We start from the raw sequence: 26,988 nt of genomic DNA, 5'->3' as shown, positions 1-26,988 counted from the left end.
CATGGTGTCGACCGACACCTAACTGGTGTTGATCGACACTCCCTTCGCAGATGCGAACTGCACGAATCCGAACGACGAACCTCCGTTCCAATCCGCCTACAATCTGTCCCAAACTCTCCCAAAAGCCTCAGGAACCTATAATAACCATAACACAACCACCACAAGCAAGAACAACACCACAAAACACAACAAATCAAGCAAACAAAGGATTCTCAGGCTTAGATAAGCCATGGTCATGCACTCACCTTATCAACTGATTATAACAACCAATACAACCAGTTGAGACCCTCCTAACGTCTGAAACAGCCCAGAAACGCCCTACAACAAGCCACACAACCAAAAACGACTTATAGCAAAACTGGACAAAAACATCAGAAAAGAACAGTCTCAAAGACGAAACCCTAAAATGAAAACCAACCGTTAACTAACAAATCTCTCCGGTGAAAAGCTATCCATAGACGTCACGAAGCTTCCCACAAAATTTCAGCACGAGCAGGAACCAGACGAGACCACGATCTCAATTACAATCCCCGATGGTTCCAACTCGCGTATGAGAAAACATGACTCACGAAACTGCCAATAACTCATCGAGTTTAAATCCAAAACTACTTCTGTAAAAAGGAGAATGACGATGAAAGACTTGGGAATAAACCTACCAAATTTCATTACCTTTGAGAACGATTTGATATGCCAAAACTGTTTCCTCCCAAACCCTAACGTTTCTGCTCGTTCTCCTTTAATCTCCTTCAGACCACAATAGGCTCTCTCCTCTCTCTCTATCTCTGAAAACGGCGACCAGACACCCTAAAACCCTTAATTTTTCGCTTCTCCACTTATATACTCGGTTTAGTTAACTAAACCAAACCAACCAAACCAAAAATCGCGAATTAAAACAAACCCGACGAACCTAGAAATAGTAGTGTTGATCGATGCCACAAGGGTGTCGATCGACACTCCTACCAAAACCGCATAATCCGGTTCGCGGATGTTACAACCGTAAAACTATATTTGTTTAACAAAATATTAATTAAGTTTGACATACATTGGTGTTGTTAAGTTTATCATGTATTGAAGTATCAAATTAATAATATTTCAATTATATTGTTATTATTGATTTAAAATCATCCCATCATATATATAACATAACTCGTCCTACAATATATAACTCGTCAGTGTATTTAAAATTTACTATCTAACTTTTTTGGGAAAATTGGAAATAAAGGATCTTTTTCCAAACTTTTGTCCATCTACACTTTATTTTTGTAGGTTTGGTCATATAGGTTTTAATATGTTTTTTTACCCAGTTTTACCCTCATTTTTAAAAAATCAAAATAAGAAAAATATAAATATATTTTGAAAGTGTGTTTATTTCCGAAAATAAGATAATAAAATAGGAAACCTAAAACTCTAATTGATTGAGAGACTTCTACAACCATCAAAACTTTTTTTTGTTTCTCTCCTTTTACCAAGTCGTAAAATCACCTTCAACTCTTCAAGAGACGTAATGGGTTGCAAAGTCAGTAATCTCGCACGTTTTTCTTCATCATTAATAAATCTCCACTCCTTGTTGGCATCCAATCTCCATATACTACAAGTAACACAGATTTGCATCATAATCAGTAAACGAAAATTTTGTGGAAGGTGGAAGAGAGGGAAAACAACCGATCATGTTAGGTTAAGTCATGTCGAATGTAAATTTATTCTGTATTTGTCTTTCTTCTAAATTATTAAGAATACACATTTTAAAATATATTAGAACATATCTAAACAATAAATACAAAACCGTAATCATAAATTAAGATTATTCAAAAAATATTAACTTTCCTTATTTAATTTATTTTCTTTCTATTTCTATGGTATTCTAAGTTTTACCGATTATAATTTCTAAAATTTCTATGATATATCTTCTACTTCTTTTAGTATACAGGGTAAAACGTGAAAAATATATTCTGAATTGATGTAGAATGAAGAAAAATGTAAAATACATATTTTTGTAGAACATACAAAATTCAGGTTCTGAAGTTTTTAGAAAAAAATTTCCGTCTAAACTTCGTAGAACATGTACAAAATGTAGAATGAATAATCTAAAGTTTCAGAACTTGAAAAAATCATAGAAAGTCTTTTCTGAACAATTTAGACCATAAATCATCAATTTACAAACTGATTTTGGACACCCAAAACATTTTTTTTCAAATTTCTTTTACACAATTGTATACTAACATGAGTTTTCTTTTTGTTTTTTGGTTTAAACTCCTAAAAACTTCACTATATATATATTAGTAGGAGTATTTTTGTCACAATTGACAATCTTAAAAAAAAAAGTGTATATAGACAAAAGTTTGGCAAAAAAGTTTGAAGAATCACAACTTTCTCTCTCTTTGCTCTCTCAATCTTTCAGAGAGAGAAAGTTCTCGTGTGATCTTATATTCCGGCGATGGCTTCCTTAGTCATGGTGATCGGATTTTGGCTCCGGCATGTGTTGGCTTTCTATGCAATGATGTCCGACTTTTGACTCCGGCATAGTTGGCTTTCTATGCAGCAATGTCCGGCTTTTGACTCCGGCATAGTTGGCTTTCTATGCAACGATGTCCGGCTTATGGTTTTCCGATGGTGGCTAGCTTTCTCTAGCAGTGGTTTCGCTCTTCTCGAGGCGGTTCTTGCTAGCTTTGTTCCTGGAATTTTTCCAGCTTTAGTTTTACTTTTTGATCTCGTTCGATTCTAATCTGCTTCGGGTTTGCTTGACTTTGATTTCTCTTTTTCATTCCTTTGATCTAGATTTGTAATTCTTCAATCCTCCTTTCTTCTAAAGGGTTTTAATTTGATCTTTGAGCTTTTTGGTTTTTTCATTTTAAAGATCAACTTTTTAGATGCGGATTGAAGTTTAATTTGGTGTCTTTGGTCTGATTTTGATGAAATTAGAGCAATTGTTTGTCTTTCTCACTGCCGATGCTTGTTGAATCGTTTGGGTTGGTTTGTTATGGCGAAGGATTCTGGGACGCTCTATTTCGAATTTAGAAAGTCTCTAAGAGTTGTGCTTTGCCGAAGGAGTATGGAGCTTCGACTTCAACTTCTAGTCAGAAGAAATCTCAAGATCTAGGGAATCAATTAAGACTTAGAAGTTCAAAAAAGTGCAAGAAGATCTGATATTAATAAAAAATCTGATTTTATGGTATCATTGAGAAGATTCAATCAAAAAAGAACTGAATCGTGCATCCTCAGTAGGAATCAGAGGAGATTCAGGTTCTGATTTGAGAATCATTAAGTTCTTCATATGTTTATCATAACATTCTGTCTGGATCTCTCCTTTTCCAGCGTAAACAAGATGGTGATGACGAGTTGCACATGTGTCGATAAAGTTCGTGAGGCAAGCCTCCACGTTAGAGAGATGTGTCCTAGAGCGTTTTAGTTTTCTTAGTCTAAGGGTTTGTTGGGCTTGTAGACTTGTTTCTTTTGGCTTGTAATGTTGGCCTGTTTATTAGGTTTTAATCAATAAAAGACACTCTTGTGAAACAAAAAAAAGACAAAAGTTTGGAAAAACTTCCTTCATTTCCAATTTTCCAATTTTTTTTTTCTGGGCAATTTACTATCTACAGTATTTTGTAAATAAACTTTTTATATTAATAAAAAAGGAAATATCTAATAATGATGTCACAGAAAAGCCACCATTAATGGAACTAAGTTTTCTTCCCCACACTTTTCCACTCTGTCTACCAAATTAGTCATATAAATTCTTCGTCCCTACAAATCACTCTCGAAGCTTGTCTTCCGTACTTGTTCCTCTTCTAAACTCTTGCCTCATTGGGCCCAAATCCTCTGTCTCTCCCCATCAGATCGCTCTTACCCTGTTCTCTCTTGAGGTCAGTATCTCTCTCTTTTCGTACATTATCTTCTCTGTAATTTCCTCTTTAGGGTTCATAACTTCATATAATGTCTGCTTGCTTCTCTTTTGTTTTCTTTGTAAATTGAGCTGTAGAGCTAGTTTCAAGATTCATATATCACACACTTGTTTGCTGATTCATCATTAAGACGTAGTTGATCAATGGTCTTAGATTTTTTAGCCTTTAAGTTAATTTCTCTTCTAATGTAACTTAAAGTCATAGCTGATGCCTCATAGATAAGTTCTCTCCTTCTTTCATTTGCTTAATGAGATTTATATACTTTACTTACCAGAGTATGTGTTTACTTGACTTTGGGTTTACATTTGTTGGGTTTTCTTCAGCATCATTTTAATGTCTTCATGAAACATCACACTACTATTTGCTTCACCTCTCTACTAGGTTAAAGGTAAGACAGTAACAAAAACTAGATATGGAACAGTATGAGATTCTTGAGCAAATAGGAAAAGGATCTTTCGGGTCAGCTCTTCTAGTGAGACATAAGCATGAGAAGAAAAAGTGAGGAACTCTATCTTATTGCTGCCTCTGATTTTTGGCTGAAGAAAGTTTGAACTTTTTTCTTTTTTTTTTTATCTGATATCGTGTGTTGGTTTCATTAGATATGTATTGAAAAAGATCCGTCTTGCCCGGCAAACTCAAAGGACCAGACGATCTGCACATCAAGAGGTTGGCAATCCTGTTTGAATCTTCTAGTGCTCTATGTATGATAATCCTTTTCATATGGTGTGATCTTGGTTTCCCCTACTTTGAGTAGATGGAGCTCATCTCCAAAATGCGTCATCCATTTGTTGTGGAATACAAAGATTCTTGGGTGGAAAAGGTAAGATAGACCTCCTGACTTAATACAAAAGTTTATATCATTCCACACCTTTTGAGCTGATAAAGCTTTTGTATTCTTTCTCTTAGGCTTGCTATGTGTGCATCGTCATAGGTTATTGTGAAGGAGGGGACATGTTAGTTTTTTGTTTTTAATGTTTCTGGGGTTTTCAGCTTTTTATATGTAGATTCACCTACCTTGTGTTCACTATAGAGATTGTGACGCAGCCTCACTTTCTTCTTATGCTACAGGGCAGAAGCCATCAAGAAAGCCAATGGCGTGCATTTTCAGGAAGAGGTGCGCTTTTCTTTTCTAGATGCTTCTCATGAACATTTATTAGATATAATTGTCGTCCTATAATCCTATTTTGTGCTTTCTAGACACTGTGCAAGTGGCTTGTTCAGCTTCTGATGGCCCTTGAGTACTTACACACGAACCATATTCTTCATCGTGATGTCAAGGTATCAATCTCATATTGCTATCTGCAGTTCTACACAATCCAAAGCTTAAAGCTGAGACTTTCTAGATGCTAATATTTTGCACTTTTGTCCAGTGTTTTAACATATTCTTGACCAAGGAGAAAGATATACGCCTTGGTGAGCTTCTCTTTGAATTTTCTTGTCGTCCCATCTTCATAAAATATAGAATATCAACCTGATTAGTGCTGTTACAGGTGATTTTGGGTTAGCCAAGATTCTAACATCCGATAATCTCACTTCCTCCGTGAGTTCTATAATTACTCTATCATGTGCATATCTGCCACAGTGTTTCCTTTACATCACTTCTAACCTATAAAATGTCAGGTTGTCGGGACTCCCAGCTATATGTGCCCTGAGCTTCTAGCTGATATACCTTATGGTTCTAAATCTGACATTTGGTCTTTAGGTGCGTTTTTTTTTGTATATAGCAGTGTATTTTTAAGTTCACTTATTTGCTACATAAGGAAGCCGTAATCTATCTATTTGTGCTTGTATTACTAAAGCTTCTGTCATAAGCCTGGAAAAGATTACTGCTGTTTATTTTTCAATTTTCATGAGGTTTCTAATTAAGAAGTCTTCATAAATTATTAGGAAGACTGACGAGAGTTCTGATGAAGTCTCTTTATAAATACTACATTAGGGTCTCTTTATAAATACGAAAAGCAGATAGATTGTGTGGGGTATTAACTGATTGTGATAGCTTGATACAGTAAGCGATTCTCTCGTTCTAATCCCTAGTTGGTTCTTTGATTCAGTTTCTGATGTGATAAACAAAGAAAAGAATTCTAAAAACTAACAATTTTATCTTAACAAACGTATTGCATATGTTGCCAAATATGTATCCTAGGATGATTTACTTATGGACACATAAATTTCTTACTGCAGGATGCTGTATATATGAGATGGCTTATCTTAAGCCGGCATTTAAAGCATTTGTAAGTTGCTGTGTGATAGAAACATATCCATCTTTAATACCACCTTTCATTATAATGCTTACCAAAACATCTTGGTTAGGATATGCAAGCACTGATTAATAAGATAAACAAGACAATTGTATCTCCGCTCCCCGCAAAATATTCTGGTTCATTGTAAGTTTTTTGTTTTGTTTTGCTTTTACCTTCATATATATCTTGGGGGGTTCTATTTATTGTTCTGAACCTTCATTTCAGCCGAGGTCTTGTCAAAAGCATGCTGCGAAAAAACCCAGAAGTTAGGCCATCTGTATGTATAAGTACCTTACCTAGCTTGTTCATATAAACTTAATAGCCAATGTTGTTTTGTTAACTATGCGAAGTATAAAATTTTCACAGGCCTCAGATTTACTTAGACATCCACATCTTCAACCTTACGTTCTAGATGTCAAGCTCAGGCTCAATAACCTGAGACGCAAAACATTACCGCCTCAGTTGCCAAATTCTAAGGGGATTATGAAGAAAGCTCATTTTTCTGAACCCGCTGTCACTTGTCCGGCCTTTGGGGAGAGACGACATAGTTCTCTCTTGAATGATAGAGCTTTGAATCCGGAAGCTGAAGAAGACACTGTATCTTCTATCAAATGTATAAGTCGCAGGGTTTCAGATTTATCAATTGAGAGCAGCAGTAAAGGAACAGTGATATATAAGCAAGTTTCTTCAAGTGCATATAATGTCTCGAAGTATCCTCTTGCAAAAACTTCAGCGGCATCCAGAAGAACCATGGAAACAGGAAGGAGATTCGAACACTTGGTAATACTCACTCCTTTTTGTTATCTTAGAATCAGTTGCCAAAAAAAACAGTACAGAGTTCCATTGAAAGAAAATTATTGCGGACTGAATGATCTTTATAAACTTCACAGATGCTATTACATGGCTGCCAATACCATTACCAGACAATCCTGTGTTGTTTTTGTTTCTCTACATGTCTCAGATTTCTAAATACCAAAAAGCCTCGTCTTGTAGAATTAATACCTTAGACACTGATGATCATGATTGCCTTTTGCTTGGTGTTCAGCATCCAGTTTCAGGCGGTACTACCAGCAAGTTAGTTTCTTTGTCTCGCCGGACTTCTCTACCATTCACGAAAAGGGCTACAACCCAAGAAGCTGCAGCATACAATCCAACAGTTGGGATCTTGCAGAAAGTGAAGTCTCCAGAATATTCCATTAATGAGCCACAAGTTGATAAGATTGGTATTTTTCCGTTAGCTCCATATGAACAGGACATCTTCTGGAAAACATCGTCCAAAAGCTCATCTGTCTCAGACCGCTCTATAACAAAAGACAAATGCACAGTTGAAACGTGTAAATCAGGATCTGATAATATCACAAGGTGGCAGGGTATCCAACACAACATGTTAGAATACATAAGCGACGGGTCATCATCATCTGATCAGAATGCAACTGCGGGTGCATCAAGCCAGACCACATCATCTAACACAAGAAGATGTCGATTTGACCCATCGTCGTATCGTCAACGAGCTGATGCTTTGGAGGGGTTGCTCGAGTTTAGTGCCAGATTGTTACAAGAAGGGAGATATGATGAACTCAACGTGTTGCTTAAGCCTTTTGGCCCAGGTAAGGTGTCTCCCAGAGAAACCGCTATATGGATCGCAAAGAGCTTGAAGGAGAATCAAGACAAGGCAAAAACGGCAGATCTAAAATGTAATAGAGAGATACCACCTGTGGGTCTCCCCTGACAGGCTTCACTTTGTCTTAATGTTCGGTTTAGCTAGTTATGCTTATGTAGAGTTTGTTTAGGTATGATGGCTGACACTTCTAAAAGATGAGTAACAGAAGTAGTAGGTTGCATTTCTGAACTCTCTGCTTGAGCCGAACTGCTAGCTTTGCATTTTTAATTTGTAGACCTAACACTTTTTACGTCTTCTGTTAATTCAGGCTTCAAAAAGTTTTCCAATCTCTACATTTTTTTGCCTGTTATTGGTAATCCATTCTTGGTGCGAAATCACAATTTCTTTGTTGATTGTTTTTTTGGTTTGAAGTATTTTCATACCTTTTAGAATTTTTTTTGCGTTTTTTAGTTTGTTAATAAAAAAAGGTAATAAGTATTCTGCGGAAAAAACTTGCCAAGTTAAAGGCATGGATGACCCAAGATTGATTACGAGGAGATAAATTTCCCTGGTATGGACGTTTATATTCTTGATGAGTCTAGCTAAGTAGTGAAGATCACGAAAAAAATCTAAATAAAACTCTTGAGAAGGAATTTGAAGATTTTTAGTCTTAATTGACATGTATGTTTTACTTTAGTAATGCTACAGTGAGATTTAGGGGGGAAATGGAAATGGAAAAGGCTGAGGGACATTTTGGGGGTAAGTAAAGAAATAAGATGGATTGAAAGAAGGCCACGTGGTTGTCACAATACTCTTCAAAAATCTTATCCGGGGGGCGCAGCATATGCTAGCCTTTCTCCCTCTCCAATGGGATCCATCTTTCGACATTTTCATCATCTCTAACAATGAACAAACCCAAAAAATTATAAGAAGTAAAAAGGAACCAATGGCGAGTGCTACCTTCTCCTTCTGCCCTCTCTCCCAATCTCATTCCCATTTCCATTCTTCTCTCATAAAACCGACGCCGTTTCTCAGATATGGCAAGAAACTACACCATCACATCTTCATCACCATCTCTTATCCAACTCACCATCACCCTCGTTACTTAGCCGTTTCCAGAGACGATGCCGCGACGCCTCTTCCTTCTTCCGACCAAACCCAAGAAACAGAGACCAAAGAAGTCGAAGACACCATAGAGAAACGAAGGATGGAGGAGAAGTTTGCTGTTCTAAACACTGGCATCTACGAGTGTAGATCATGTGGGTACAAGTACGATGAATCAGCGGGTGACCCGTCGTACCCGATCCCACCGGGTTTTCAGTTTGATAAGTTGCCTGAAGATTGGAGATGTCCAACGTGTGGAGCTGCCCAGAGTTTCTTTGAGAGCAAAATGGTTGAGATTGCTGGTTTTGCTCAGAATCAGCAATATGGACTTGGTGGCAATGCTCTTACTGGTGGTCAGAAGACTGGTTTAATCTTTGGCTCTCTTTTACTCTTCTTTATGCTTTTTTTGAGCGGCTATTTCATCCAATGATTATATATATATATATATATATTTTCTCAAATTTCATGTCATTACAGCTTGTCACCAATTTTACTTATGTTTCAATACACCATTATTCTCATTATTCTCATCAATATGACACTACCATCATTTCTACTGGAGAGCCTGGTCCTTAATCTACCAATGTTAGTCCAGGGCTCGGATCTTCAAACTCGGATTTATGTTGGTTAGTTGGGTTGCCTATCATGTAAAGATGATGAAGAACACGAATCAATAAGCAAACCGAAATAGGTTAAGGAAACCAATAGACAAATGCTGTAGAAGGAACAACGAAAGTTGAATAACCAATTGCCAAAAGCTGTCTAAAGACTCTAAACAAGTTTACTGTAATAAATATATATATAACAAAAGAAATGTCCAAAGGTACATTGTACATTTGCCTTTAGCTTTAGCCAGAAATTTAAGATATAATTCATGGCAGAAGATGAAGCGGGGACGTTGTTACCATACAAAAGGCCATTGCAGCAAAAGAAAGGGACTCACCTGTACAGAAACCTCCCTAGCGCCTCAACTAACAATCTCATATGTTTGCGCCTCGATGACTTGGTTGTGTCTTGGCCTGATAAATTACTTTCTTTACCGGCTTTCCATTTGTTTCACCATACCCAACTCCTTCCCTGTAGTATCCACCGACGAAATTACCTCCTGGCTGTGTACCGATCCATTGGGTGGGTGGTGAGGGTAACGGGTTCAAATTTGCATTAGCAGCTTCTGTATAACTTGAATACAACTGTTTGCTTCTGCTTCCGTTATCTTCTATCGATAAACCAGACATTCCAGCTCTAAGTCCACCACGGTTTTGCTGCTCTACTACTACCTTGGAGTTGTAGTTTCGGTTATAGTCTTGTGATCCATTTGATGGACCAGGATATCTTGGACCGTTGCTAAACGTTCCCTGTGAGCTATTGTTATACTTTCCATAGTAGTAATAGCTCGAGTCATCATCATAAGCTCTCCTGTGAGAAGAGGGACCCGGTGCTCTTGGTCTATTGACTCCACCATAATAATGATTACCCGGTACATTACGGTAGTATCCATTTGGGTCAATTAATCCTGAAGCCGAACCAGTAGAGGATTTCATGTTAAGGGTGTTTTTGATCAGACGATGAGCTGCTTCTCCCAGCGAAGGTCCGGCTATAGCTCCAGCCACTTGAGGCCTGCACAGTAGATATATCATATGGTTCCTTTAACCTACTTCACACTGTGATCTTCAAAATATCAGTCTGTAGTATAATCTCCTTACCTATCTCGGGCTTGTCGGCGTCGGTTGCTATTGTCTTCATGCCATAAAGGGGGAAATGGCTTTATATCTGCTGACGTCAAGATCTGCAAATTGAACTTCCATAATGAATATTGTTTTTGCAACGAATATTTCGCAGATAAAATAGACTGGCAAGAAGACATTGACATTTGAGATGCAATCAAACAGATTCTCCTAAACGCTAATAAGAAAACTTAAGTTTCTATTTCTTTTAATGCAGACAGGACTACTGTTCACGACGAACTCCTATGTGGAACCATACCTTGTCCGGAATGATCGCTCCTCTTGGTGGTTCTGAGATATGAGAGTGTTTGGCAGGACACAGGTACGTAACGTTTCTGGAAAAATTTAGAGGAAAATCTAAATGAGTAAAGCAAGACTTCATTCATTTCATACGACACTAAAGTGTGAAGCACAAGAAACGCACAAGGCTCGGTTCTGCTCAATCCATGGCAAACCATTGACAGGGGAATCCACTCTAGTTTGGAAACCATTCCTTTCACTAATCCAGAGAAAACCGTTCATTCCTTGGCTGCAACAAATACAAAAGAATTGAGGATTAAGAAGCTTGATAACCAGATTATACACATCTTGTTAATTATCAATTTAGCCAATCACAGAAAACCTAGAATTCGGGTCAATCATCCATGGAAGACATTCATGTGGAGGCATGTGCTGGTAGAAATGGTAGTACTGCAGAATCCGTTGGCCCAGTGGATGAGCGGGGTGTACGTATAACAAGTCAAGCATCACGCTGTTGCGTTGCCGTTCTTCCACCTGCCAGATGGATCCATACTAATCAATCATTCTAGTCAACACAGACACTGCCATCAAAGTTGATGGCTAGAGCAATCTAAGCTGTAAACCTACTTTATAACTAACAAAAAAACCATTCTGAAGGTTCAAGAATCATCTTTCAAAAAGAATGAAGTTTTGACCAAACAATATGCAAATATATTTTGATAAAGCTTCAGTTCAAACCGTTAGCGTTTCTTCAAGCTTCCTTGTAGCAGTTAACAATAATTTCTCCTCAATGAAAGGAAGTTTTGCAATACCCTGGATCACATCAAGTTCAAAACACACAACATCAATAGCTGAAGAACAGGATATACAGTCTCAGTATGATAACACTATCACTTTATTCCCTGAACACAGAAAAGCACGAACCTGCCAGGCGAAGCGCTTTCCATTCATGTCAATCTCAAAATCTATTAACAGAATAAGAGCTTATGAGTGTCCACTACCCATCATAAATATATAGGAAAACAACAATAAATATATATTCAGCATCAACAATTACCGGCAGGGTAAAATTTCAGGATCGGGGATGAGGGATCAGTCATCAACTTCCGGTATTCTCCAGGCAGAGCATTTGAACTGCGGCAACCAAGAAACACTATTTACATCACCACAGGTGCCCAAATATTTATATTAAAGGTTCCACAAAAGGAAAGAACCTTGCAGCCGGCAGTGTCCCCATTAACTGGTCAAAAGGTTTAAAGGGCTCTCCAATGAAAAATGTGATCTCCAAATCAGATAGATTCTTAAGATCTGAAGCAAATGGAGCATAATGGTATGGGTAAAACCTGAAACAATTAGAAGAAAGGGTTAGCAATCAAAGACTTGCATTTCAAATTTGCTTTCAATTTTGCAACTTAATATATCTCAGCAACTGACACCTATATCAAGGTCTTTCTCGAGAAGAGACCCATCAGTCTATTATAAAATAAGATATTCTAGTAATTGTTAGAATACATGGCTCTCATGGGAATAACATGACATCTCTATTTGTAAACTTTTTGTAAAAGTCAGACTGACCATTGCCAAGAGCATACACCTTGGTAGTAGTACCGGCAAACCCAGCACAAACCTTCAACATATTTTAGTACCTACAAGTTAAACAGGTTATCAGACTTAATTATAAGTTTATGTTCATCCAGACTGTCTCAGGAGTCATTTGAAGAAAGTAGTTCATTTCACGCTATAAGCCTCCCTAAAAGTTAGAAAGAACTTTGCAGATATCCAGTGTTATCTGCACAGTAGGAAACTTTCAACATAATTGACGTAAAACTCACCATGTCTTGTTTAATTTGCTCAGTTTCCTCTGGATTGGTCGTACAAAATTTCTCTGCATAATACCTCTCCTTGTAGCCTGGTTCTCCTAGCTTAATCTACCCAAAATAAAAGAGAAACTATAGTTGTAGCTCCTATACAATTTTCCGTGTCAATATAAACATATGCACTACACTATTTTACCTTATCGTCTATCGGTTCAGGTGGTACCTCAGATGGATCTCTTCTTGATCGTTGTTTCATTTCTTCATTGTTCTCCATTGACTGATACCAAAATCAGCAAACTATTAGCCATAACTTATGCAGACTGAACATATTGGAAGAATATGATACATAAAACAAACCCATTGATTACAAGTGGAACTAGTTATTGCCTTATAAGGAGTATCATTCACTCAAAAGCGAGCTTTCAGGTAGTGCCTATAAAGGGTATGAGCACCCTCCTTCCCTAAAGCCTCCAAAGTTTTTTTATTTGTGTAAGGGGAAATAGAGTATAGGTCACAAATACCTGTTTTATCCGTGTTCTTTTCTGAAATATTTTATCTTCATTAACAGCAACAGCTTGAATGAAATGCTCTACCCTATCTAGTAATACCTATTCAAAACAGAAGAAAGGAAAATTGTCAATGGGTTAATGTATAAAACGAACTCCATGGATATAATGCAGTTCAGGATTTCATTGGCAATCATATAGCCAGACAAAATAGAAGCAACGCAATTTAATGTAAAACTTTACACAGCTCATACAAAATAGCAATGTGAAGCGAGAATGAAATGTGGGAGAAGATAAAAACAACGAATAACTTACCTCACCAGAATCTGTTAAATAGCCTCCCATAACTGAAAACTCCTTTCTGTAAACATGCATCAGCAAGTTTATAGCTCCCTGAAGTAACAAAGAAACGGAGTATAAAGATTAAACCAATCGAGTAACATACTCTTTTTATTATTATTATTATCATTTCCACAATGGTATTATAGAGAATGAAACAGGATATTGATTCTCCACAGGGCTTTTACTATATTTTACAATCTACACTACCATCATATTATGTATAACAGGTAATAAAGCAATGAAAAGCTTTCATCATGTACATACCTCTCGAATTTCCAATGTAGGCATATGAGGAAGGAAGTCATTGCCAACAAAAAAGCAAAGGAATACAAAGTCGTCTATAATTCTCTCAAAATTGATCACAAAAGGAGGATCTGGAATTGCCAATTCATATTGCAGATATTCTCGCAACACCCAAATGTTCAGGAACTATAAAAACAATATTATATCAGAAAGATATGAGAAAGCTCCCAAAGAAAACAAGAATGGCATGTTGTTCAACTGCAGCAACATCTTTTGAAGAAGATAAAGAAAACTACTTAAACCTGGTATTTTTTCTTGTGGATTGGAATATCAGATGCTGCATTTGTGCTACCTGATTTTCCAGGGCAATCTGCCGCAAAGTGACCAGTTTGTCCACACACAAAGCATTTCTCTTGTTGGCCAGGGTAAGTGATAACCTGGAATGAGTAAGATGACTCATAATTTGACAGACTGAATATTACAGAAAATATAGAGCATATGGGTGGAAAACAAGCTACCTCTCTTAAGATTGAAAAGTGAACTTCATGTGTGGCTAGAGAGAGCATTATCAAATCTGCATCCTGCATAACAATATACAGTTTTTATCAAGAAGCAATATGCAATTTGTTGGAAGAAGCACCAACGCCTTATCAAGCAAATAGGAAGTAAAACAACCACATTGTGGGTAACACTAACCAGACCGTATAGACAATGCCGTGTATTTGGATCAAAACCAGGAAGATTACGTTGGAGACGAATGTATGACATTATCTTGTGTTCTCCTTCGCCCGGAACATTTGAATCAGAAAGTATTACCTTCAAATAATAATCCACAAAGTCTTAGGAAGACAAATTACCTTGAAAACCATATGTAAAGGGGCAACGCTAACTAAACAGAAACTGGAAGAATGCAACAAGTCTTGCACAGTTCGGAAATATCAGCTAAGTTAGATGAACAGTATCACACCTTAACATATCTCCAGCCAGGGTTACGGTTCAACCTAGATTGGATGTAATACTGAAGAGCTACTGAGAGTATAGCCATAAAAGGGGTCCCAGGAGTAATGACATTTGAATCGGCGGTTTCTGCTTTTTCTTTAGCAGACAAGATTTGGCCCTCAGTCTCAAATTCTTTTCTCAATCTATCTTCCTCAGCTTCCTATGAAACCAGATATAGTGTAAGCAACAGTGACAACCATGCAAAGCCAAAAGTAAATGTAAAATAGAAATAGAAAGAGAACATACAGCCTCTGCAGCATCCTTTGCAGCCCTGAAACGTCGAGAACGCTGCTGATTCATCTTTGCTCTGGGTGCAACACCATCTGCAACATCATATATAATCAGATCCAATCTCATAAAGCAAAACAGACAGGGGAGAAGGAGAAAGCACAAGATCACCTATAGCCAAATAAAGAATCTTCCTCGGACGTATTAAGGTAAAAAGATGGTCAATGTACTCAAACATCGATTTAAATACATCATCGTACGTGGCTGGTGCAGGCTGCATCGTAATCAAAATAGGATTAGCTAGTAAAATCTTCAGGGAACTCAAGTATCACCATAAGACATATTACTACGCAAACTCACTCCCCTGGATAACAATATCTCCTCAACTCTAATGATAAACTAATAACATCGCTGTCTCTTTTTTCTCTAGTCAAAACCTTTTAGAAAAAGAAAAAAAAAAACTAACTCTAGACTCACATACGTGATACATGAACAAAATAAACACAGCCATCCATTTGCATCCAATTTCCCAAATAAAACATCGAAGTCAGTTTCGGAAATGAACTTTAGATCCCAAAATCTAGTATCACCAAGTTGGCCATTGATTCTATTAACTTTCGGTAAGCAAATACTCCTCCGTTCCCCAATAAACTGGCTAAACTATTAACACAGACAATAATCATCTTCTCACGAAAATACCAAACTTAGTGATTTCATTTCGCATACAAGAAAACAAATACATGTTTACTTGTGACTGCCTTGCCTAATACGATAAACTCAAACTCCAATCCCCTAAATCTAGTATCACCAATGTTGGCCATTGCTTCCATTGACATTTTTTTGGTAAGCAAAATCTACGAAAAGCAGCAACTAGTACCCTTATCCCTCTCCCATAACTGACTGGTACTAAATCATGAAAGAATAATCTTCTCCACCAATCTGCTAAACTCAATGATTTTCATTTTCTCAATATAAAAACAAACAAATCCAATATCTACTACTTGTACTCAGACCTATACAATCAGCTCAAACCCTGGAGCAAAGCTATATAGAATACATACCTTTCCTTCAGGGTGGAAACAAGGATGAATGATACCATTCATGTCGAGATACAAATTATCAAATTCGAAGCCGTTCGGGTTAGGTCTGGTGATATCAACAGGGATTAGGTCACCACCTCCATCGGTAGGTTCTTCCTCAACGACGTCGCTAATTGACTTGGGGTATCGGTCGGCGAGCCATCTGTAAAACGCCGGGACTCCCATGGCGACGACTTAGACAGATCCGAGTGATGCTTTTTGTTCGCGACTTATTTTAGAGGAAAGACACTAAATTTCAACTTATTTGCTTGCGTAATTTTATTATTATACTCCCTTTGCCCCTTAGCTGTCACCACCAATGTTGAAAATGAGCTTCTTTTAAGACATGAGAAGAGAAGAAGAAGCTTTTAACCCCAACCAACTACTTTGGATTAACGGTAGGCATCATTGGTTGCGGCCAAGAGATGTTTAGTCTTTTTAACCTTTTGAGTTCCCCGATCTCTTGAGATTAATGAAGACTGCGCCCCTAATTCTTATTATTGTGTTTGGAGATAGACTGACTTCATTGGGCCGGATTTTACTTCTGCTCTCAAGAATCTATCTAGCTAGGTCTGGAAATTTGGCTATACTTTATAGATCAGTTTCCCAAAAAAAAATTGGGTATTGTATATGGTATTTTATTTCATTTTTTTTAGGTATAAAAAAAATCGACTCGATTCTAGAATTTATGATTAGGATCCATTCTAATATGTTTAGGTAAGTTAAGATATTTTTGGGAAAATTATTAGTTCTCCCATATACAATATCCAATTTTTTTTGAGAACTACTTAGGTTCACCCTCATTTCTCTCTCAACCAATTAGAATTTTTATTTAATATTTTATTTAAAAAATATTTCAAAATTAAATTAGAAAATAATACAAATTTTGTATATTATTTTAGAAATCGTTAGGCACTAGTCGGACGGTCGATGTTGGTCTAGCGATTAATCAATTAGTCATAGATTACACGAGAATTAATCAGGAACTAATTTTAGGGTTTATATCTACTTAAAAAAGTATATATATTATTTCATGAGTTAAATATCAAGTAACTCCAGTGGTGCAATGGTTTTAGTCTTTATAGCAAAGTAATATGTCTCAAGCTCAATTCCCATCAGTTTGTTTCTAATCAACTCACTTTATCAAAGGATAAAATCGGTAATTTCCCTTCATCTTTTTCCTTTGACTACGCACCCACAACCCTAAAACACAAACCAGTTTATTTTTTTCCCTTCTTATCATTTTTTGTTCGATTTACACTATACTTTATATAACATCTTCAGATCTAATCATAAATAACCGATTTTCATCATAAATCAAACAAAACTTTGAGTTTTCTTCACATATCCGATTTATTGGCCGAGTTTACTAAACTCGCGGCGGTTGGGTAAAGTTAAACTGAAAAAGTATATATATTATTTCATGAGTTAAATCTCAAGTAACTCCGGTGGTGCAATGGTTTTAGTCTTTATAACAGAGTAATATGTCTCTGGCTCGATTCTCATCAGTTTGTTTCTAATCAGGAACTAATTTTAGAAATCGTTAGGCGCTAGTCGGACGGTCGATGTTGGCCTAGCGATTAATCAATTAGTCATAGATTACACGGGAATTAATCAGGAACTAATTTTAGGGTTTATATTTACTTAGAAAAGTATATATATTATTTCATGAGTTAAATATCAAGTAACTCCAGTGGTGCAGTGGTTTTAGTCTTTATAGCAGAGTAATATGTCTCAGGCTCAATTCCCATCAGTTTGTTTCTAATCAACTCACTTTATCAAAGGATAAAATCGGTAATTTCCCTTCATCTTTTTCCTTTGACTACGCACCCACAACCCTAAAACACAAACCAGTTTAATTTTTTCCCTTCTTATCATTTTTTGTTCGATTTACACTATACTTTATATAACATCTTCAGATCTAATCATAAATAACCGATTTTCATCATAAATCAAACAAAACTTTGAGTTTTCTTCACATATCCGATTTATTGGCCGAGTTTACTAAACTCGCGGCGGTTGGGTAAAGTTAAACTGAAAAAGTATATATATTATTTCATGAGTTAAATCTCAAGTAACTCCGGTGGTGCAATGGTTTTAGTCTTTATAACAGAGTAATATGTCTCAGGCTCGATTCTCATCAGTTTCTTTCTAATCAATTCACTTTATCAAATGATAAAATCGGTAATTTCCCTTCATCTTTTTCCTTTGACTACGCACCCACAACCCTAAAACACAAACCAGTTTAATTTTTCCCCTTCTTATCATTTTTTTGTTCGATTTACACTATACTTTATATAACATCTTCAGATCTAATCATAAATAATCGACTTTCATCATAAATCTAACAAAACTTTGAGTTTTCTTCACATATCTGATTTATTGGCCGAGTTTACTAAACTCGCGGCGGTTGGGTAAAGTTAAATATTGACTTGGTTTAGACTTTACAGTTAAATGAGGTTATATATCGGTTCGCGTTTATAAATGAGAATTAGGGTTTAGATTATACAACTAGAACGAATTTATATGTCGGTTTGGGTTTACAAATGAGGTGATTAGGATTTAGATTTTACAATTAAAACGAAATTATATATCGGTTTGGATTTACAAAAGAGGTGATTAGGGTTTAGATTTACAATTAGTACAAAATTATATGTCGATTTAGGTTTACAAATGAGGTGGTTAGAGTTTAAATTTTACAATTAGAACAAAATTATTTATCGTTTTGGGTTTACAAATGAGGTGGTTAGGGTTTAGATTTTACAATTACAAGAAATTATATATCGGTTTGGGTTTACAAATGAGGTGGTTAGGGTTTAGATTTTACAATTAGAACGAAATTATAAATCGGTTTATTTCATTAAAAAATGGTTTGGGTTTTTTATTTTATTTTACAATGATGTATACAAATTTTGTTTCCTTATTTTATAAGGAGGTGAATAAAGAGGTTCACCCCTAGGGGTGAACCCAAGTATTGTCCGGTTTTTTCTAATGTCATTTCTTCTAAAACCTTTTCCCACTTGCCACAACTCTATATCTAAAAGACCATTATATCCTTCTCTTTTTTAACCTAAAACTAATTAATTTTGGTTTTTTTTTTCTCGGAGTTGAAATGCAAACCTTTTTTCTTAGATCTCTTTTTTTTTTTTGTAAAATCTCAGATCTTATTCTATCTCAAGACTTCCTGAAACAACCCGACCCGTTTTTTAATAATAATAAATACAATATACAATTAAGCATTTCATACTACTTAATTAAACCAACCCAAACCACAACTCATCACTAAATCAGCAATAACCATTACGCACAGCGGAAACATACCAATAATACAAAACCAACATAACATCAATACAATAAACATTCTTAACCATTCTATCCAACAACCTAACACAACTCTATCCAAAGTTCCAACATAAACAATTTTACAAAGACCACCATACACACAAACGAGACCCTAGATCATCCTCCTCCTCATCGCCATGATTCCACGCCACAAACCTGCACACCACAAACAACAATTGAGATGCCTAAGTATCATCACAAATACTTAGTGAGGCAATCCTCCCATCTACTATGCTATATACACAAGCAACTGAGATTCCAATGTTAAACAAACAACAAACAAACGCAACAAACCAGGAAACCAAGCAACAGACAAGTTGGTGTCGACCGACACCAGAGTGGTGTCGATCGACACTGAACCCAAAATAGTGTCGACCGACACTAACCTGGTGTCGATCGACACCGACTCCGCAGACGCGTTCTGCTCGAAGCCGATCGTTGAATCTCCAATCCAATCCATCTCCAATCCATCCAGAACTCACCCAAAAGTCACATGAACCATTAGAGACCCTAAAGCAATCACAACCAACAAGAAAAACACCAAAACAACACCAAACAAGCAAAACATAGAGATCTCAGGCTTAGATCAGCCATGGTCATGCACTCACCTCTTTGTAGGAGGATTATGACCAAAAGATGATGAATCCAACACCTTAGGAAGCTCCTCCTTCGTCCTTAGCTCTAGATCTCCACTACACAGGAACAAATCTCACCAAAAACCACCAAGAATAAGTCAAAAACCTCTCAACTCACAAGTTCTCTCCTTTCTCTCTTTTTCTTCTCTCAACGGCGACCAAAACACTCTAAAACCCTCACTTTGTTGCTTCTCCGCTTATATACCCGGTTTGGACAACCCAAATAAACCAAACCAAACCAAAATCGCCAATTAAAACAATCTGGTCGAACCAGAAATTGCTGGTGTCGATCGACACTACCCTGGTGTCGATGGACACCCATTCCCAAAATCCCTATTTTTGGTTCGCAGATGTTACACTTCCCATCTTCTTCCATCTCAGTTACTATACACAGCGTTGCTGCTATCCTCCATGCTCATCTTCTTCCATCTCAGTCGCTCTCTACGGTGGTGCTGCGAACCTCCATACTCAATTTCTTACATCTCAGTCGCTCTGTACGGCGGCGCTGCGAACCTCCATAGTGTTCTATAATATTCACCTCGCTTGGTCGGGAATGACAGCTTGCATAGGTGAATAATTTGTTTCATCTGCTAGTTGGTCGTACGATTCTATTTGTGTGTCACATGCAAAGATGGACCAAGTTTTAAGATATTGACGGACAAATGTTGTCAACCGAGTAGATCTGATCCACTAAAGAGACCGAAGGAAAAAATATGGTCCACTAACCTGTTCGGCTGGTCCACCAGAGGCATAATAAGATTGGTTTGTGGCAGCAAGCCTGTAGGGTAGAGAAAATGGTTTCATGTTATTGATGGACAAGTACCGTCAACCAAACGGATATGGTTCATTAAGAGAGCGAATGACATAATTGGGATGTACAAGTGTTGTCAACCAAGCATATATTTTGTCTACTAAAGAGAGCAAAGGACATAAATGTGGTGGACAAAAACCATTCGGGCGTTAAATCTGGTCCACTGGAGGCACAATAAAATCGGTACATGCGTCATCAGACCTGGAGGTGGACAAGTAGAGTCCAACCAAACAAATCTGATCCACTTTAGAGGTCGATGGACAAATTAGAGATGGACTAAACATGACTGAGTGTTGGATATGGTCCGCCAGAGGTTCAGCACGTGTGTGTTTTGTGCCGCAAAATTTACGCCACTTGTTCGAATTTTTTTTCTTTCTCAAATCATCATTTTCTTTAATATAAGTGTAGAAACGTCTTTTAATCATTTGACAGAAAATTAGAAAATTGCATTTCTAAAGAGGGAAAACTAAAAGTGGCAACTCTCATTACTTTAGTTTTAAAAGTGGCATTTTTGGTATTTTGGAAATTCGAATTATATTTTAATTTTTTATACCTAATAATTTTCCCAAAAATATCTTAACTTACCTAAACATATTAGAATGGATCCTAATCATAAATTCTAGAATCGAGTCGAATTTTTTTATACCTAAAAAAATGAACTAAAATACCATATACAATACCCAATTTTTTTTGGAAAAATTATTAGTTCTGCCATATACAATACCCAAATTTTTTTTTGAGAACTGCTTAGGTTCACCCCTCATCTCTCTCTCTCAACCAATCAGAATTTTTATCTAATATTTTATTTAAAAAATAAATCAAAATTAAATTAGAAAATAATACAAATTTTGTATATTATTTTAGAAATCGTTAGGCGCTAGTCGGACAGTCGATGTTGGCCTAGCGATTAATCAATTAGTCATAGATTATACGGGAATTAATCAGGAACTAATTTTAGGGTTTATATCTACTTAGAAAAGTATATATATTATTTCATGAGTTAAATCTCAAGTAACTCTAGTGGTGCAGTGGTTTTAGTCTTTATAGCAGAGTAATATGTCTCAGGCTCGATTCCCATCAGTTTGTTTCTAATCAACTCACTTTATCAAAAGATAAAATCGGTAATTTCCCTTCATCTTTTTCCTTTGACTACGCACCCACAACCCTAAAACACAAACCAGTTTATTTTTTCCCTTCTTATCATTTTTTGTTCGATTACACTATACTTTATATAACATCTTCAGATCTAATCATAAATAACCGATTTTCATCATAAATCTAACAAAACTTTGAGTTTTCTTCACATATCCGATTTATTGGCCGAGTTTACTAAACTCGCGGCGGTTGAGTAAAGTTAAACTGGAAAAGTATATATATTGTTTCATGAGTTAAATCTCAAGTAACTCCGGTTGTGCAATGGTTTTAGTCTTTATAACAGAGTAATATGTCTCAGGCTCGATTCTCATTAGTTTGTTTCTAATCAATTCACTTTATCAAATGATAAAATCGGTAATTTCCCTTCATCTTTTTCCTTTGACTACGCACCCACAACCCTAAAACACAAACCAGTTTAATTTTTTCCCTTCTTATCATTTTTTTGTTCGATTTACACTATACTTTATATAACATCTTCAGATCTAATCATAAATAATCGACTTTCATCATAAATCTAACAAAACTTTGAGTTTTCTTCACATATCTGATTTATTGGCCGAGTTTACAAAACTCGTGGCGGTTGGGTAAAGTTAAATATTGACTTGGTTTAGATTTTACAGTTAAATGAGGTTATATATCGGTTCGCGTTTATAAATGAGAATTAGGGTTTATATTATACAACTAGAACGGATTTATATGTCAGTTTGAGTTTACAAATGAGGTGATTAGGATTTAGATTTTACAATTAAAACGAAATTATATATCGGTTTGGATTTACAAATGAGGTGATTAGGGTTTAGATTTACAATTAGTACAAAATTATATGTCGATTTAGGTTTACAAATGAGGTGGTTAGAGTTTAAATTTTATAATTAGAACAAAATTATATATCGTTTTGGTTTTACAAATGAAGTGGTTAGGGTTTAGATTTTACAATTACAAGAAATTATATATCGGTTTGGGTTTACAAATGAGGTGGTTAGGGTTTAGATTTTACAATTAGAACGAAATTATAAATCGGTTTACTTGATTAAAAAATGGTTGGTTTTTATTTTATTTTACACTGATGTATACAAATTTTGTTTCCTTATTTTATAAGGAGGTGAATAAAGAGGTTCACCCCTAGGGGTGAACCCAAGTATTGTCCGGTTTTTTCTAATGTCATTTCTCCTAAAACCTTTTCCCACTTGCCACAACTCTATATCTAAAAGACCATTATATCCTTCTCTTTTTTAACCTAAAACTAATTAATTTCTTTTGGTTTTTTTTCTCGGAGTTGAAATGCAAACCTTTTTTCTTAGATCTCTTTTTTTTTTTTGTAAAATCTCAGATCTTATTCTATCTCAAGACTTCCTGAAACAACCCGACCCGTTTTTTTAATAATAATAAATACAATATACAATTAAGCAATTCATACTACTTAATTAAACCAACCCAAACCACAACTCATCACTAAATCAGCAATAACCATTACGCACAGCGGAAACATACCAATAATACAAAACCAACATAACATCAATACAATAAACATTCTTAACCATTCTATCCAACAACCTAACACAACTCTATCAAAGGTTCCAACATAAACAATATTACAAAGACCACCAATACACAAACGAGACCCTAGATCATCCTCCTACTCATCGCCATGATTCCACGCCACAAACCTGCACACCACAAACAACAATTGAGATATGTAAGTATCATCACAAATACTTAGTGAGGCAATCCTCCCATCTACTATGCTATATACACAAGCAACTGAGATTCCAATGTTTAACAAACAACAAACAAACGCAACAAACCAGGAAACCACGCAACAGACAAGTTGGTGTCGACCGACACCAGAGTGGTGTCGATTGACACTGAACCCAACATAGTGTCGACCGACACCAACCTGGTGTCGATCGACACCGACTCCGCAGACGCGTTCTGCTCGAAGCCGATCATCGAATCTCCAATCCAATCCATCTCCAATCCATCCAGAACTCACCCAAAAGTCACATGAACCATTAGAAACCCTAAAGCAATCACAACCAACAAGAAAAACACCAAAACAACACCAAACAAGCAAAACATAGAGATCTCAGGCTTAGATCAGCCATGGTCATGCACTCACCTCTTTGCAGGAAGATTCTGACCAAAAGATGATGAATCCAACACCTTAGGAAGCTCCTCCTTCGTCCTTAGCTCTAGATCTCCACTACACAGGAACAAATCTCACCAAAAACCACCAAGAACAAGCCAAAAACCTCTCAACTCACAAGTTCTCTCCTTTCTCTCTTTTTCTTCTCTCAACGGCGACCAAAACACTCTAAAACCCTCACTTTGTCGCTTCTCTGCTTATATACCCGGTTTGGACAACCCAAATAAACCAAACCAAACCAAAATCGCCAATTAAAACAATCTGGTTGAACCAGAAATTGCTGGTGTCGATCGACGCTACCCTGGTGTCGATGGACACCCATCCCCAAAATCCCTATTTTTGGTTCGTAGATGTTACACTTCCCATCTTCTTCCATCTTAGTTACTATACACAGCGTTGCTGCGATCCTCCATGCTCATCTTCTTCCATCTCAGTCGCTCTCTACGGTGGTGCTGTGAACCTCCATACTCAATTTCTTACATCTCAGTCGCTCTGTATGGCGGTGCTGCAAACCTCCATAGTGTTCTATAATATTCACCTCGCTTGGTCTGGAATGACAGCTTGCATAGGTGAATAATTTGTTTCATCTGCTAGTCGGTCGTACGATTCTATTTGTGTGTCACATGCAAAGATGGACCAAGTTTTAAGATATTGACGGACAAATGTTGTCAATCAAGTAGATCTGATCCACTAAAGAGACCGAAGGAATGGTCCACTAACCTGTTCGGCTGGTCCACCAGAGGCATAATAAGATTGGTTTGTGGCAGCATGCCTGCAGGGTAGAGAAAATGGTTTCATGTTATTGATGGACAAGTACCGTCAACCAAACGGATATGGTCCATTAAGAGAGCGAATGACATAATTGGGATGGACAAGTGTTGTCAACCAAGCAGATATTTTGTCTACTAAAGAGAGCGAAGGACATAAATATGGTGGACAAAAACCATTCGGGCGTTAAATCTGGTCCACTGGAGGCACAATAAAATCGGTACATGCGTCATCAGACCTGGAGGTGGACAAGTAGAGTCTAACCAAGCAAATCTGATCCACTTTAGAGGTCGATGGACAAATTAGAGATGGACTAAACATGACTGAGCGTTGGATATGGTCCGCCAGAGGTTCAGCACGTGTGTGTTTTGTGCCGCAAAATTTACGCCACTTGTTCGAATTTTTTTTCTTTCTCAAATCATCATTTTCTTTAATATAAGTGTAGAAACGTCTTTTAATCATATGACAGAAAATTAAAAAATTGCATTTCTAAAGAGGGAAAACTAAAAGTGGCAACTCTCATTACTTTAGTTTTAAGAGTGGCATTTTTGGTATTTTGGAAATTCGAATTATATTTTACTCTGTACAATGTTTTTCTCTCATAGATGTCACCAAAAGTTAAATAAAAATAAAATAACCTAAAACTAAACTTTCAAAATTAAAAGTTAAACCCTAAATGCTAAATACCAAATCTTACCCCCTTAAACTATACCGTAAACTCCCCCCCCCCAAAAAAAGTTATACACGCTTTAAATTTTTTTTTTTGTTTGTGGTACTTTTGTAAAATTAAAATTTGAGTGATATTTTTGGAAGAATGATTTTTTTTTTTGATATTTTAGAAAAATAAATTAGTAATGATATTTTTGGAAAAAAACGTAAACTTTGTATTTTGATGAATTACTCTATATTTTTGTGTAGGAAATATAATGACTTCAATGGGCCGGACTTTTCCTTCACCGCATTCTTGAACATATTTTTTTTTGGTAGAATTCTTAAACATGTTTATTTGTGGTCTCAATGTTCATTCATGGGTCATTTTTATATTGGGAGAAATTCCACAAGTTTTTTCGGTGTTATCCAGTTTTAGTTTCCGCTAGAATATACATGTCATTCTTAGTGTTTTCGCCTTATGTCACACGTTGTTTTAATACTGTGTTTCTTGTTTTTCTCTAAGATAATTTGCGCAGTCCTAGTTCTTTTTTTATTTTCAACCAAACATTAATTAGAATATGACTCCAAGATTTGTAGCCCAAACCGGAGGAAAGGTGTTTACAAAAGAAATTGTTGAGAATAACGATCTGGACGACCGAGCAAGACAATCCACCTTTAGATTTGACGAGCGTGAAATCTTTAGACAGGGAAAAGAGTGGAAAGGAAACCCGGAGCAGGTGGATGTCATCTAGAAGATTAGAAAACGCCGGCCAGTCTTCATGGACTTAAATCATCGCGACTAGTTTTGCACAATCCGTCTCAAAGTTCTGACAAACAACTCCTCCAGCAAGGATACACTCCATGGACCAAATCATGGCTTCAAATTCTGAATGGAGAGGGGAAGAAATTCGTCTAAGACATCTAGTTCCAAAAAGTAAAGCTTGAATTGGAGTCAGACGTTTAAGACATTGCCGTTATAACACCACCATCCCAAACTTGAATTGGAGTCAGATGCTTTGGAGGAGCCATCTATTTGAAAACAGGATACCTGACCCTGGATTACCAAAGGGACCAAAGAACCCGAAGGACCTGAGGAACCCGAGGAATCCTCTGGCCGAGAATGCGCCTCCTCCCATAATATTTTTTCACTTACATCCTGATTAATAATATCATATGGCACAAGCTGCATGCCTTGAAGTTTTTCTTTTATACTTATCTATCTATATCGATCATAAGATCCAGGGTAACTATTGATGATTATCTTGTTCTCCTGATTGAGGTGACCCTCTTCAATAGATGAAATCCAAATTCGAATACATGGGCTTATAGGAAAAACACCCTGGTATAACCTGAATCGGAGACAACTCCCAAATTTGACGCGAACGTGGACACTCAAAGAGGGCATGTTTAAGTGTCTCAATCACAGGTTCACATCTTTTACACCAGGTGTCACACTGAACAC

General features: G+C 36.6%; 3 protein-coding genes across 4 annotated transcripts; 2 read left to right on the top strand and 1 right to left on the bottom strand.

Annotated features, from left to right (window-relative positions):
• The first annotated feature begins 2,302 nt into the window (after positions 1-2,302).
• LOC104787321 (serine/threonine-protein kinase Nek1-like) lies at positions 2,303-8,083 on the top strand. 2 transcript variants are annotated; one of them, XM_010512887.3, is made up of 15 exons: positions 2,303-3,857; positions 4,278-4,394; positions 4,496-4,562; positions 4,651-4,716; positions 4,803-4,849; positions 4,965-5,010; positions 5,094-5,174; positions 5,267-5,309; positions 5,387-5,436; positions 5,517-5,598; positions 6,078-6,127; positions 6,207-6,280; positions 6,362-6,413; positions 6,503-6,916; positions 7,182-8,083. In XM_010512887.3, the coding sequence occupies exons 2-15, from the start codon at positions 4,309-4,311 to the stop codon at positions 7,863-7,865; spliced, it is 1,842 nt and encodes a 613-aa protein (XP_010511189.1). In that variant the 5' UTR covers positions 2,303-3,857; positions 4,278-4,308; the 3' UTR covers positions 7,866-8,083. The 2 variants fall into 2 exon arrangements, with proteins under 2 accessions (XP_010511189.1, XP_087306987.1); XM_087450861.1 differs by lacking the exon at positions 4,803-4,849 and having other exon boundaries at positions 2,358-3,857.
• Positions 8,084-8,530: 447 nt separating this feature from the next.
• LOC104787320 (uncharacterized) lies at positions 8,531-9,364 on the top strand. Its single transcript, XM_010512886.3, has one exon. It carries the CDS (start codon positions 8,581-8,583, stop codon positions 9,268-9,270), a length of 690 nt encoding a protein of 229 aa, XP_010511188.1. The 5' UTR covers positions 8,531-8,580; the 3' UTR covers positions 9,271-9,364.
• A 194-nt stretch (positions 9,365-9,558) lies between these two features.
• Positions 9,559-16,699, bottom strand: LOC104787318 (5'-3' exoribonuclease 4). The gene is made up of 22 exons (XM_087450859.1): positions 16,001-16,699; positions 15,111-15,213; positions 14,958-15,034; positions 14,680-14,871; positions 14,409-14,528; positions 14,231-14,293; positions 14,015-14,149; positions 13,734-13,898; positions 13,443-13,520; positions 13,143-13,229; positions 12,818-12,898; positions 12,637-12,732; positions 12,380-12,450; positions 12,019-12,147; positions 11,862-11,938; positions 11,729-11,769; positions 11,543-11,617; positions 11,187-11,338; positions 10,989-11,093; positions 10,824-10,899; positions 10,544-10,626; positions 9,559-10,457 (listed from the first exon to the last, which is right to left on the bottom strand). Exons 1-22 carry the CDS (start codon positions 16,202-16,204, stop codon positions 9,821-9,823), a joined length of 2,847 nt encoding a protein of 948 aa, XP_087306985.1. The 5' UTR covers positions 16,205-16,699; the 3' UTR covers positions 9,559-9,820.
• Positions 16,700-26,988: the final 10,289 nt, after the last annotated feature.

Source organism: Camelina sativa, chromosome 5 (genome assembly GCF_030686135.1).
Source record: "Camelina sativa cultivar CO46 ecotype springtype chromosome 5, ASM3068613v1".
Lineage (NCBI taxonomy): Eukaryota > Viridiplantae > Streptophyta > Magnoliopsida > Brassicales > Brassicaceae > Camelina > Camelina sativa.
The sequence above is the reverse complement of the archived record's forward strand: the minus strand, read 5'-3'. Positions and strand labels throughout refer to the sequence as shown.

What these genes read in the sequence shown, in the direction of transcription:
- LOC104787321 (XM_010512887.3), top strand. Translation starts at nt 4,309, where the DNA reads ATGGAACAGTATGAGATTCTTGAGCAAATAGGAAAAGGATCTTTCGGG. An exon ending in TATTGTGAAGGAGGGGACAT is followed by an intron (nt 4,850 to 4,964) that starts GTTAGTTTTTTG and finishes CTTATGCTACAG; the next exon opens with GGCAGAAGCCATCAAGAAAG. An exon ending in GCGTGCATTTTCAGGAAGAG is followed by an intron (nt 5,011 to 5,093) that starts GTGCGCTTTTCT and finishes TGTGCTTTCTAG; the next exon opens with ACACTGTGCAAGTGGCTTGT.
- LOC104787320 (XM_010512886.3), top strand. Translation starts at nt 8,581, where the DNA reads ATGCTAGCCTTTCTCCCTCTCCAATGGGATCCATCTTTCGACATTTTC.
- LOC104787318 (XM_087450859.1), bottom strand. Translation starts at nt 16,204, where the DNA reads ATGGGAGTCCCGGCGTTTTACAGATGGCTCGCCGACCGATACCCCAAG. An exon ending in GTTTCCACCCTGAAGGAAAG is followed by an intron (nt 15,214 to 16,000) that starts GTATGTATTCTA and finishes ATTACGATGCAG; the next exon opens with CCTGCACCAGCCACGTACGA. An exon ending in ATTTAACAGATTCTGGTGAG is followed by an intron (nt 13,230 to 13,442) that starts GTAAGTTATTCG and finishes TGTTTTGAATAG; the next exon opens with GTATTACTAGATAGGGTAGA.